The sequence below is a fragment of the Rhododendron vialii genome, chromosome 2a (genome assembly GCF_030253575.1).
Source record: "Rhododendron vialii isolate Sample 1 chromosome 2a, ASM3025357v1".
Lineage (NCBI taxonomy): Eukaryota > Viridiplantae > Streptophyta > Magnoliopsida > Ericales > Ericaceae > Rhododendron > Rhododendron vialii.
The window spans coordinates 16,278,769-16,291,423 of NC_080558.1; the positions used below are offsets into that span (position 1 = coordinate 16,278,769).

General features: G+C 40.6%; 3 protein-coding genes across 5 annotated transcripts in view; 2 read left to right on the forward strand and 1 right to left on the reverse strand.

Annotated features, from left to right (window-relative positions):
* The first annotated feature begins 1,425 nt into the window (after positions 1-1,425).
* Positions 1,426-5,706, forward strand: LOC131310731 (uncharacterized). Of its 3 annotated transcripts, XM_058337917.1 has the most exons (8): positions 1,557-1,706; positions 2,917-2,966; positions 3,060-3,327; positions 3,415-3,543; positions 3,618-3,776; positions 4,726-4,898; positions 5,237-5,342; positions 5,479-5,706. In XM_058337917.1, exons 3-8 carry the CDS (start codon positions 3,082-3,084, stop codon positions 5,506-5,508), a joined length of 843 nt encoding a protein of 280 aa, XP_058193900.1. In that variant the 5' UTR covers positions 1,557-1,706; positions 2,917-2,966; positions 3,060-3,081; the 3' UTR covers positions 5,509-5,706. The 3 variants fall into 3 exon arrangements, with proteins under 3 accessions (XP_058193893.1, XP_058193905.1, XP_058193900.1); XM_058337910.1 differs by lacking the exon at positions 2,917-2,966 and having other exon boundaries at positions 1,426-1,706; XM_058337922.1 differs by lacking the exon at positions 2,917-2,966 and having other exon boundaries at positions 1,426-1,706; positions 3,415-3,534.
* A 1,409-nt stretch (positions 5,707-7,115) lies between these two features.
* Positions 7,116-12,514, reverse strand: LOC131310779 (uncharacterized). Its single transcript, XM_058337977.1, has 6 exons — positions 12,013-12,514; positions 9,782-10,432; positions 8,775-9,233; positions 8,384-8,556; positions 7,901-8,084; positions 7,116-7,392 (listed from the first exon to the last, which is right to left on the reverse strand). Exons 1-6 carry the CDS (start codon positions 12,415-12,417, stop codon positions 7,300-7,302), a joined length of 1,965 nt encoding a protein of 654 aa, XP_058193960.1. The 5' UTR covers positions 12,418-12,514; the 3' UTR covers positions 7,116-7,299.
* Positions 9,721-12,655, forward strand: part of LOC131310836 (lactoylglutathione lyase GLX1-like) — a 68,972-nt gene continuing 66,037 nt past the window's right edge. Inside the window, exon 1 of the mRNA XM_058338086.1 lies at positions 9,721-9,724. The gene's annotated coding sequence lies outside the window, so the exon portion shown is untranslated. The remainder of the gene's footprint in view (positions 9,725-12,655) is intronic.

Below are 12,655 nucleotides of genomic sequence, written 5' to 3' on the forward strand. Positions count from 1 at the left end.
TACTCCACCACCACCACTACTCCACTAGCTACCACCACGACGACGTTACCACTACCACAACCATTACCACCACCGCCGCCGCCACCATCACCACCACTACCACACCACCCCTACCACTACTACCATGCCGTCGCCGCCGTCACCACAACGCCACCATTGCACCACCATCATTCCACCGTCAATATCACACCACCATCTCTCCACTGCCACCATCCCACCACCACCCTCACCACTATCATTCCATCACCACCATCACCACAATCACCAAAATTAATAAAATTAATTCATTAGTTTTAATTTAGTACTTAGTATGTTTATCAAACAACTCTTCAGCTTAAAAAATTCAGCATTCAGCTTTCAGTACTTAACTTTTCAGCTTTCAGTTTCAGTTTTATCAAACAGTCCCAGACTTGGGGGCTGTTTGATAAAACTGAAAACTGAAAATGAAAGCTGAAAAATTAAGTACTGAAAACTGAATGCTGAAATTTTTAAGTCGAAAAGCTGTTTGATAAATATATTAAGTACTGAATTAAAAAAATGATGAATTAATTTTGTTCCAATTCTATCTTAATTTACTAACGGTCACAATATACTTTTGGTAATGGTGGTGGAGTGGTGGTGGGAGAGTGGTGGAGGTAGTAGGAGTGCTGGTAGTGGTGGTGGTGGAGTGGTGGTGGTGGTGGAGTGGCGGTAGTGGTGGTGGAGTGGCGGTGGTGGAGTGGTGGAGCTGCTGCTAGTGGTGGTGGTGGTAGTGGAGGAAGTGGTGGTGGTGGTGGTGGTGGTGGTGGTGTAGTGATGGTAGTGGTGGGGGAGTGGCGGTGGTGGTGATGGTGGTGGAGTGGTGGAGCGGTGGTGGTGGTGGTGTAGTGATGGTAGTGGTGGTGGTGGTGGTGGAGTGGTGGTGGTGGTGGAGTTGGTGGTGGTGATGTGGTGGTGGTGGTGGTAGTGGAGGGAGTGGTGGTGGTGGTGATGTGGTGGAGGAGGAGTGGTGGTAGTGGAGGTGGTGGTGGTGGTGGAGTGGTGGAGGTGGTGGTAGTGGTAGTGGTAGTGGTAGTGGTGGTGGAGTGGTGGAGGTATTGGTGGAAGTGGTTGTGGTGGTGGTATGACGGTTGAATGTAAGTACACAAAAATTCAGCCAGAATTAAGTAGCTCAAAGCTACTTAATTTTTTTCAACTTTTTAGCCTATATTTTAAGTGGTACTTAATTTGTTAAGTAATATGAAATGTGGTTATCAAACCCACCGAATCACTTATTACTTAATTTGATTCAGTATTAAGTGCTGAATTTAAGTTATCAAACAAGCCCTTACTGTTGTGACAAACAAATATCTACAGAGCGACGTCGGGCCGGGTCGGGTTCTAGTAAGTGACAGAACTCCACAAACGTTAATAACAACCAGAAATATTTTTAAAACTTCGTGGAGTAGTATTTCCATTCGACGGGAAAACTCAAAACTCAATAGCCATTCATAAAACTGGCGGCCCCGGTGAATCCCCCGCAAGATTCTTCATCTATACACATACACATATATTCCTATAATATTTATGTCTGCAGATATCCATCTCTTGTACGTAGTAGTTTGATAATTCTCTCTCTCTCTCTCTCTCTCTCTCAGTCCGAGTGTCTCAGCCGGCTCTGACCCAATTGATTTAATTACGCTCTCCAATCACTTAATTTCAGATTGATTCCTCTAGACTCCAGTGAGGTGAGTAATAATTTTTGGTTGTTTTGTACCGATTAAGATACGTATTCCTGGTGTTTGGGCTATGGTTTCTTGATCAATTGCCATGAATTACTTTTCAAATTTGTCAAATTCTGATGTATATTCCCAATTGGGTCTGGATCCTCTGGGGTAGCTGTCCCGGATAGTTTAATAATTTCTCGGAGACTCTGGTAGAGTTTTCTGTGGGACCACACCAGGGAGATAGCTCCAGCAACTATCTAGACGGGTACTGAAGAGAATCCATTTTCTTTCGAATTTGGAATTTGACCTCTCACGAAATCCAATTAAAGTAAAGTTAGTAAATACTGATTGTTGATTATTCGTACTGGTTTCGATAAGTGTTTGTGATCTCTTGCTTCTGATTTAGTGATTGCTGTGAAACACAGTTCAAATTTGCCAACTTGAACTCTCATGACAGTAATTAGTGTAGTCGTAAATCGTACTATGACTGAAAGCTTACAATTTTGTGCTTGTAATTATTGCTTTGGTTTATGGAGAAATTTCTACGCGTAAATTAGCGATGCTTTTGTGGGAAGAAAATTTTTAGGTCTCTGTACAGCCATTAGGTCCACCTGATCTCCGTTATGTTGTTTGTCCGAATGCATGAATTAGATTTAGAACTGCAGACCCCCGTTGGTGGATCATAATTGAAAATCTAGATGGAAAGTCTGTTTGTATAGAATCACTGTGTTGACAATATCAGCAACTTTAATTAAGAGTAAGAACAGTAAAACAATGATGTTATTCATGAATTCACCATTCTATGGCTTGGTCTGTCAACAGCACCAATTGGTAGGTCATGTTGATGTTCATGTTGGAGTTGTATTTGGAAATACTGACTGAGAAAGATGGAGGGAGAGGTCCATCAAATGAAAAAATGGTTTTGGGATTTTCCCATTGGCTTGGTCAAGGGAAGAAATTTGGCAATAGTTTGAACAGAATAACTGAGACACTGAAAGAAGAAAATTCAGAATTTAGCTTGTTAACATGGACATTTACTATAAACTAAGGTAAGAAGTAAATAAGATAATTGGGACATCATTTGCTTGAGCATCCATATCTAGAAAAGATGTCCTTAGTTACATGTTATCAACCACTCAGCACCAAAAAGATAGATTACAAATTCTGAAACTTCCTCACGTTACCTGAGTTAGAAAGATTATAACTACTAACTTGTTACTAAAAATTTCAGATACCCCACGGCTTTTGAAAGTACCATGCTTTTAGGTGGACCTCAGCATGGTAAAAAATGCAGTTTAGAAAACTTTGGTTTGGCATGAAAAATTTGTAGCGTTATTTACAGCTAGCAACGATTTGCTTGTTCCAATTTTGAAGGTAACAATATCATGGTTCAGCCATGCTGACGGCTCACACCACTGGAGCAATTAGCATTTTCCACACATATTTGGATGACAAAACACTGCTGGAGGCTAGTTCACACAAGGTTAAGTATGGCACTCCCCTGATTGGCTGCCTAATTTATCCCACACATGGAAGAGGTCCTCGTTTTACAGATTTGCAGTGTTCGGCTTTCTCTTCAAAAGGCTGTACGAGGCTTAATACCCATCACCTATTACACCAACCAGCTTCAAAGAAATGGATGGTAAGTATTGCAGACGCTTAAGTAATAATAACTGGTCTTTTTTACCAGTTTTTCCATTTCTTCAGTGTTTTGTGTAAATATTTGTAGTGTCGATTGCGTGAATCAATGTCACCAGATGACGAGTATCGCTCTTCACGCAATATAGCAATCAGCTTGTTCAGGCGATACAGGAACTTCGTGGAGCGTGGAGGAGGTGACAACTTACAAGTATACTCGGTAGCTTGTCTGATCTATTTCTGAGGCCACGTTGTTGTCTTCTTCAAGTAACATGTTTTAGTAATGAGTATTAGGAGTTCATCAATGCTGGGGTGAATGCGTATGCATTGGGGTGCACTGATGAAGGACTGAGGACAGAACTTAGAGATATGAAGGAATCGGGACTCGAAGTTGAAGCAATGCAAAGTTATGGGGGAGGCACCAGTCTGAAGTCCAAGATTTTCTCCAATGAGGTAAGTGGTTTCTATTTCGCTCAACTTGAACTCTATAAAATTGGACATGTAGCCCCATAGTTTCTGAAATCTGTAATGAGGATTGGGTTGATCAATTGGTTGAGTCTAGGGTCAAAAAATAAAATCAGTTGAGTCTGGAACCATTTTGGTGATAATCACGTTGGAGGGTTGTCTCAGGAATATGGACAATGAAGAAGGGCATGACACCAGCCCTGGTTGTAAACCAGTGTCCTTTCGGATGACTGATTCTATCACTCTTGAATCCTGATATCTAGCAAAAAACAGAAGGAAATCTAACCAAATTATTGAGCGTCTAGTGGTGTTTTTTTTTGCTGGGATGCTTTCAGACTTGGGGTTGTGAGAATCATGCCATAGATAATCTGTCTTGCATTGTTTTCCTTTCTTTTCTTCCACCAATTAAAGCAGGAGAGTTTTTTCGTTTGTTTGCCCCCAATGAGCAGAAAAGTAACCATAATTCTATTTGGTCCTTCCTACGAAGCACCGACACTCCTCCTAGAGGCTGGCGTGTCTTTGTGTCCGACACGGAGACACGCGGGGGACACAGAAAAGTATGCACGCGACATGCCACGTGGCGTGTCTAATGAATTTAATTAATTCTCTTAGGGGGACATAGTAGGGACACGGCAGGGGTTAAATATGCAAATTTTCAAATGTTTTGGGGGTAAATGTCTATTACTTCAAATATTTTGGGTTAGAAAGTATAATATGATGTATCTAGGATGCTTGTTATATACACCGAAGCTTCATGCTTATACATCTAACTATATTTCCATTGGTATTAAATAAATTTTGTTTTATTTATTTATTTTTGCCGTGTCCGAGTCCCCATTTTTTAAGAAATTCTGTGTCCGTAGCCGTGCTACATAGGGTCCTTCAATATGCTTGTTGGTTTAAGAATGGAAGCCACATTTCCTATTTCATTATGCAGATTGACGAGTGTATTTTCTGGTTGAGCATTATATTTATTACCATCCTGTGTACACCGCAACCAACCATTGTTCGGTGGTCATCAACTCCGCCAGTGACTGATGAAGTACTGCTGCAGTGGAAAGGCTTTTGTGCCATCATAGCAAATGCATATTACATGAGAGGGATGGCATGGTGAGTTGCTATTACTGTTTTTCATTTTCTTGTATTTCATTTGCTGCACTGTATAACCATCCAACTATAGTTTTATCTTCACAAAAATTTGATTTTTATTTCATATCATGTACGTTCTTATGGGACTCAATTATGTTTGTAAGCTTGTATCTTTGTTCTCTCTTAGATTCAGGTCATTTGACTAACGTTATCATGTCCAGGAGCAAACTCTGATTCTCTCTATAATCCTGTACCCTCCTTAAATGTCGTCTCCTCCTTGGTTTATATACGTTACGAAACAGCATTCGGGAAGATTGAAACTATAAGCGGTAACATTCTGTTTTCTTGTACTTGTGAAGGCTTCCAGTGAAGACTCTTCAACTAGAGCAAATGGCAGTGGTGGGATACGCAGAAGAGCCATCAGTTGTTGCCAGCCGAATGAGATTAGTGTTTAGCACATTGGAGGTTAGTTCTGTAAACATCACTAGAGAAGATCCACAACAAATTGAAGATCAATTTTTCTCTCACAAGAACCATTCTTGTCCTTTTGAATCAAGGTTACTCAGTTGTGTATCTGCTGATCTATTTGTTTATCTGTCAGGTCGTGAGTCCGCAGTGGCCAAGAGTGTAATGCACATGGCCATGGCCGGATGGTTGAGCTGGAACACACTACTAATAAATTCCTAGAAATCTCGTTTAATTTTCTGCTCCATTGGGTAAGTGTAATTATTGTATTTTTCAAGCAAGGTGAATTGTAAAATAAAATTTCGTAATACATCTGTCTGTAATGTTTATAATTGCATATCAATCAAAGGAAAATGAAGCTCTAGTTTGCCGTCCATAATTTTAGATGATAAGTTTATCCGTATGTACTTGTCGTTTTGGCTGTATTTGATGGGCAAGAAATTCTTCATCTTCATATGAGAATCTCTTTCTTTATCATACATAAATTCCTCAAAAATCCAAGATCCAAATAGTCTTGGAACACAAGTTATTACTACTGTTGTGTTTTATTATGGGTGGCGATAATGCCACGACAAAGTGCTTTTAAGTGACATTTATACCTCATTTGCTGCGTCCTCTCAGTGCCCATCACTTCTAAAAAATTGAGCAACCCAGTTGTTCCTCTCCTTTCCCTCCAACATTGCCACCAAAAGACTCATATTTCTCTCTTCCTCCGTTCTATCAAAAGAACTAGCCCCCATTGCCCCAACGTCCCAATCTCGGTCGGTCGTAACAAAGTTCCTTCACTCCAAACCCACATACAATTATACTTACATGCATACCACGCATAATTGCCAGAGTTAGTAAGAAGCAAATCGAAAACAAAACCCAGTTTGCAATTTTCCTTTTCTCCCTCTCGTACACTAGTCCACCGTATGGGTATCCATTACAAATGGCTGGGCATGGCCCTATAAAAAGAACAAAAAACGAGTTTGGGAGTGGGGGGTTGGTTTCAGCCACTCAGACAGAGTGAGGGGTTAGAGAGAACCGAAGAGTAGAAGAGGTGAGGATTTGGGCTCTCTCTCGGTTATGGTTCGATAGATTTAAGGTTGAGGTGTGTGTGAGTATGTCTTTATAGTTTTACTAGCCACATAATTAATTCCAAAGTGGCCACCCACAAGGCAAGCATTGATTAATGATGGACCGTTGATTGTGCATTTTAAATTCTGATGATTAGAAAAAGACCATGAACCGTTGATTATCCGAGCTTGGAGAATGACCATGAATTGCTGATGATTATACTTTGGACTGAAGCAATTCCAAAGTGGGTGATAGGGAGAGAAGTTTTCAGGATTTGGGGCGTTACAGAAAATTAGTGACAGGTATGGTGAGGTAGTTAATTCATAAATCAACGAAAGCTATCACTATCAGCACCGCCAAAAGGGTCCTGTAAAACCGGCTGCAACGGGACGGAGAGGTGGTCTCAAATTCATCATGCTCAATAATCGGGTGTAGAAGTAGCTTGGAAGCATTGAGATGAGAGTGGAAACAGAAGCAAATGAGAGGAATGGAAAAAAGCACAGCGGAACTGTAGGAAAAGGTGGGTTTTCAGTGAGAGAGAGAGTATGATAGTAAGCTAATGCTACGTACACAACTCTCGACTACAACTCCGGATAAAATTGCGTTTAGGGCAGTTGCATATGGGTTAAAAATGGCATTGTGGCATCATCCCCCTTTTATTATTTCTAAGATTCAGATATTTTCAAAGGCTTAACCTCATTCTGTGAGCAACAATTGGGAGGCAACTCAAATGCACAGACAACCACCATCAGAAAAAAGATACACAAAAAGTTCCATTAAAAAAAATGGATACACAGACAGAAAAGATAAATTAACACATTATACTGCTCTGGACAGCAAAAAAGAAAACTTAAATTAGTCAAGTCAAAATTGGAAGAGATCGGTACACGTGTATCCATCACAAATATGGAGAAGAGAGCAGGGAGACGTTGTCTTTAAGCGACTTCCGTGCACGCCAACAGACAGCGTTAGCTGTTTCTGATGTACCCATCTGTAAAATTAAAGCTGTTTAGTAACCCATTTCGACGAAGGATAGTGATGATGTCAAAACTATTTTTGTTAAAGTTGAAAATCCAGTGCATAAAAGACGTACTTTGTACAGGGTTCAAGACTTCTATGCACTAAAATTTTGGAACTAACAAAAACAGTTTTGCCATTATCGTTTTCCTTGGATGAAAATGTACATCTATGACAACCAGTCACAAAGAAATTAGAATAACCTTTAGAGGGAGTACAACAAGAGCACCACAACTCAAAGGGTACATGGCAGATACTATTTTGCATGCAAACACACACAACATGCTCACACAACTTCATTGAAATTTTTTCGAAATTGTCACATTATAATCAAAACCATATGCAAGCGATGAGCCGTTCTAACTTGTCATAGCTTCTGTTTCTGAAAGCACAAAGATCAAACATTTTTTTTTTTTGCAACTGAACACAGAAAACACAAATAGCAAATCACAACGGAACAAGTGAGGAAGACTGAACAATACCTTAATCTCCAAAGAGTAATAGCTTTGCCACAAGCTCACATCTTGGTCGTAAGTTGCAAGAGCAGATTCGTATAATTTTCTGGCTTCTACAAGACCATCTCTATCGCCTGCAGATGCAAGGTTCGATTCCAAATCAATGCAACTTTTATATATTGCACGACCTGGATGGGGTAAAGCAAGAAACCTGAAAATGAAACAGGATAAAGGGTTAAAACTTCAGAGCCATCTCAAGCATATCCTAAATCCAACATTTTCGCAAATCAGCGCAGAAAACACGTGTAACATATCCAAAACAAAGGCTTGGCTGTCTTGCTTTTGGGTAATGCGTATACTGATTGTCAACCGATCGAAGTTCAAATAATAACATAAAACACATGAATTGCGCTAAAACGTGGATGCTACTTTTCAGCAGTGAAATACGGATACGACATTGACAAGGTCCATTCAAACAAAGTTCAATAGCTCAAGATCTAGAGAAAAAACCTTTTATACATATCCCTTGCGCTCTTAATTCCACCCTTCTGAAGAACAACGTTTACAATAGCAGAAGAGAGGGAAAATCCATCATCACTGCCACCATCTTTAGCCAATGAAACCAGGGAAAGCTCCACCAACTTGTCACAATAATGTCTTTGATTTGAGAAGAACTTTAAAGCCTGCCGAAAAAATATTGAAGTCACTGGGCTTGACAAGCATTCTGCCATCCAGTCATTTTTCAATTTCTTTGTGCGTTTGCATGTGTGTGTGTGTGTTCGTGCGCGCGCGTGTGTGTGTTGGGGGGGGTGTTGGGTTTGTTAATACGTTTTAGTCAATAAACCAATTAAGAGAAAACTGATATAAGCATACAGCAAAGTATGGAGTAACTTTGTCATACCAAAATCCACAAGCTCTCAGCTTTTGAAACAGCGGTCCTCGTGAGAACTGGTTTTAGGAGTTTGTAGACAGATAGTATATCCGATTTACTTGGAAGGCCAGATTTGTTGGGGACACATCTCATTTCTATTGAGAACCTCAGTACCCACAAATCCACTGAATCTGCAAGTTTTCCACTGCAAAGCGTTTCTGCCAACTTCCTAGCTTCCTCCAATCTCCCAAGTTCTATATAAAAGGAAATATGTTGGCAAGCGAGATCTTCGGTAATGCAACCCATGCTCTCTGCCCTTTCATATACCATCAAAGCATGAGAAATAGGATCTACGGTAGAATCAGAAGCGCTGAAGAGCCCAGAAATTTGTACTTCTCCACTTTTATCAACAATAATGTCCCTCAAAAACCTTATATAGAGGGTAAACATCGTAGCTGAAGGCAGGACTTTTATAGCATCTTCATAAATCTACAGGGAAGAACATGCAAGGTGATCATCAGACGGTTATAAGCAGTTGACTAAAACAAAAATATTTGACACAAACTTAATTATCATAATCAAGCTTTCCAAATGATGGTCGAGTTCAACAGTGGAGCAAAAGTAAGAAAATTCTGTTCAAATGTTAGCAGCTAACAATAACAATGTCAAAGGAGCAAAATGGATAGGCCTCATATATAATAGGCCTAGAAACTGTGCCAGATATACTAGCAATACAAGAACATGTGACAATTGTATTTTTCATTGAGCTATTTATTACTGAACGCAATCCATATTCAATTTACCCTTCTTGATCTTCATATGAAACAACGCGGTTGCAGACGCTTTAAATGCAGGAAAAAAATATGCTCATGCAATGTCTAGCACTGCAAGAACCGTAATGGGCCAAAAGGTCAGAAAATGCAACAAATTAAGAGGAACAAACATGCTTATTACTTGATAACAATATCAACCGATTTGCTAAGATGCGCAAGATAAATAAGGTTGAAATAAACCAACAGGTTAACATGATATTATACCTGAATTGCTTTTTCTAACCAAGAGAGCTTGATTCCTTCACCCTTATCAACTGTCCTTTTGGAATTAAGCCTTGCAAGCCACTCCCAGTATTCTGGTTCTTTTGAAAAATCTCTGTTCATCTCATCCAGTATCTCTTTTCGCATCTCTTCTGAATGATCCAAGTTTGTTGCTTCCAATATCTCAATGAACCGTGTTCTAAGGTTGAAATTAGAAGGGAGAGCTTCAACTGCACCACTATAAACAGTTTGAAGAATACTCAAACCATGCTCCCGGAATAAATCTAATTTCTCGGATTCCCCATCTTGGACATCTGATGCCTCCTCGTTGTTCTCTCTTTTTTCCTCAAGCGTCATAAATAATTCTTTGTTTTCATCTCTCCATTGTTTCTCATCAGTATCGCGATGATCACGACTGAGTGTTCCACTGTCTTCTCCAAGAATAACCTTCCTCGCCTTTAGCTTATTGAGGTACGTGAGTTCCATACGTAGATACTCCACCCAGAGATCCTCTGAAGTTGGGCAAGCTCTCAAACCACTTTGCATAAGAGCACGGGCAGCTGCGGCATTTAAGTTTTGGTCAAACTCCCAAGCTGCAGCATATATCCAGATCCCTGGTACTTTTGGATGAAATCTAATCACGTCAGCAAGGACCTACAGAAAGTAAAAAGGATGACATATTTGAAAAAGTTGTGTTAAATCCGATATCATCCAGAAAGTGATGGTCTAGAGATAACAAACACAAAACAATCAGACCCAACGGACATAACTGATCCATTGCAATACCAAGATATTTGCAATGCTGATGCTCTAAATCTGAAGCAGACTACTAAGAAGTTATTGGAGCGATACTGCGATAGATTGCCCATAGTTTAGCACTGCATAACATTTTCTGTCATGAATTCTATTATCAAATTTTCTATGGCAGCAGCTACTTATTTGATAGATCGAAAGGAAGAATCTTTAGACAAAACCTCTAGAGATTCCACTTTGGTGGTCAAATATCAGAGACCGTTGTTAGCATACCGTCTGCTTTTTTTTCGTTTTCCCGGTTTTCTCTATGGTCTTTTCTTTCTTCTTTTTTTTATTAATCTCACGCACTTCCAGTGTCAGGGTAGTGAATACATAGTCTCATTGTCTTGTCTAGTTCCCTATGCTTTGAAGTTGTAGAGTTTTGGGTGCAAGTCAGGGGGTTTATACCTCTTATTTCGCTATGCTGTTTTGTCTCTCATAAAATTTCAACTTGCCAAAAAACTACACACTCAATCAAAGCTTTTCCTACTATTGCCTGCAACCGCCCATTAACAAATACCACTTTCCTTCTATTTCTTCACTGCCGATGTTTCAATTAATCCACAAAGCATACAAGTCTTAGTAATCATATAACTATAGGTTAAGCAAAAAAAATCATTTTAAGTGCCAAAATCAACATTGAACATATCAACATATTTAAGTAAGTCACCCCAGATATTGTTTTTGAGCCTTCTGTGTTCCGAATACCATTTCGCCCCGATCTATGAGATGTTAAATCACATGCATTAGCCAGTTCCAGTTAGGTATCCGTCTGTGTCCGATTCACGGCCGATACTTGACCATGTACCGTTACATATGATTTAGGTACTTTAAAATATTTTTTCCATAAAAAATGCAATTCACAACCGTTACAACCGATTCCCGTTGATACCGTATTGGTTGATACTCCTACACCGTTTTACTGCGACCATTACTGAGTTACCGTTAATTGGTCCTATACCGAAATTAAAACCTTGGTGTGCATATTGGTACATATACCATTTTCATACCTATACTATTGGCTCAGCTCAGTTTGCTAGCAAACCATAGAGCTCGAGATTGAGTTTGAAGCTCGTTTAGTTAAGTAAACGAATCGAGTTAGTTGTAATTCAGTTTGTTAATACAAGTTCAGCTCGTTTCTATCGGCCTGACTCGAGGCTCCTTTAGTAAATGCACCAAGCTCGAACACCTTGATACCTTTAGTAAATGCACCAAGCTTGAACACCTTGATACTAAACGAGTCAAGCTCAAGCTCGATTATTTGGACTCAAGCTCCAGTTAGGCTAATTTCCAACAAGCCGAGCTTAGTTAATTGTAACTCGGCTCGTTTATAAAAGTTTGGATTTTTTGTAGCGGCCCGACTCGAGGGCTCGTTTGGTAAATAAACCAAGTTCGAACAGCTTGATACTAGCCCTCTAATAATAATAAACACAACCACATACCTTCTTCATACGTCCATTCCTCCGCTCCCTACAATACTCCAGATACCTCAACCAAAGCTCCACGTCCCCCTTAAACCTATTCGTCGCCAGCCGATAAATCTCCACGATCCTCGCCACCCCGGCGAAGTCCGAAACCGACTTCTTCAGCTTCCTGTTTCCCTTCCTCCTCATCTCCCTCGCTGCCGCCTTGCGCCGCAGCAGCCGTAGCTCGTCGAGCCGCGTCTCGTAGTCGATGTAGGCGAGGTAGTCTTGTTTGAGAGGGCTGGGGCGCTTGAGCCTGTACTCGAACTTGCGGCGCTGCTTGACGATCTCAGAGATTTCGGCGCGGGAGAAGAGGCCGCGGCTCTCTAGGTCGTCGAGCTCCTGGACCATGCGCTCGAGGCGGTACTGGACTACGTCCGCCATTTTTTTTGGGTGGTGTGGGGGAGCGAGCGAGGCGTCTGGTTTGGAGGGAGAGAGAGAGAGAGAGAGAGAGGGGGGGAGAAGAGGGGTTAGGGTATTTGGTTGAATCGGGTTAGAAGTTTTTTTGGGCTTTATATTCGGGTTTAAATGTTGGGCCAGTGACTTTTGATCCAGGTCCATAGAAAAGGCCCCTTTCAAAGTGTCGGGCCAGTGACTTTGATCCAGGTCCATAGAAAAGGCC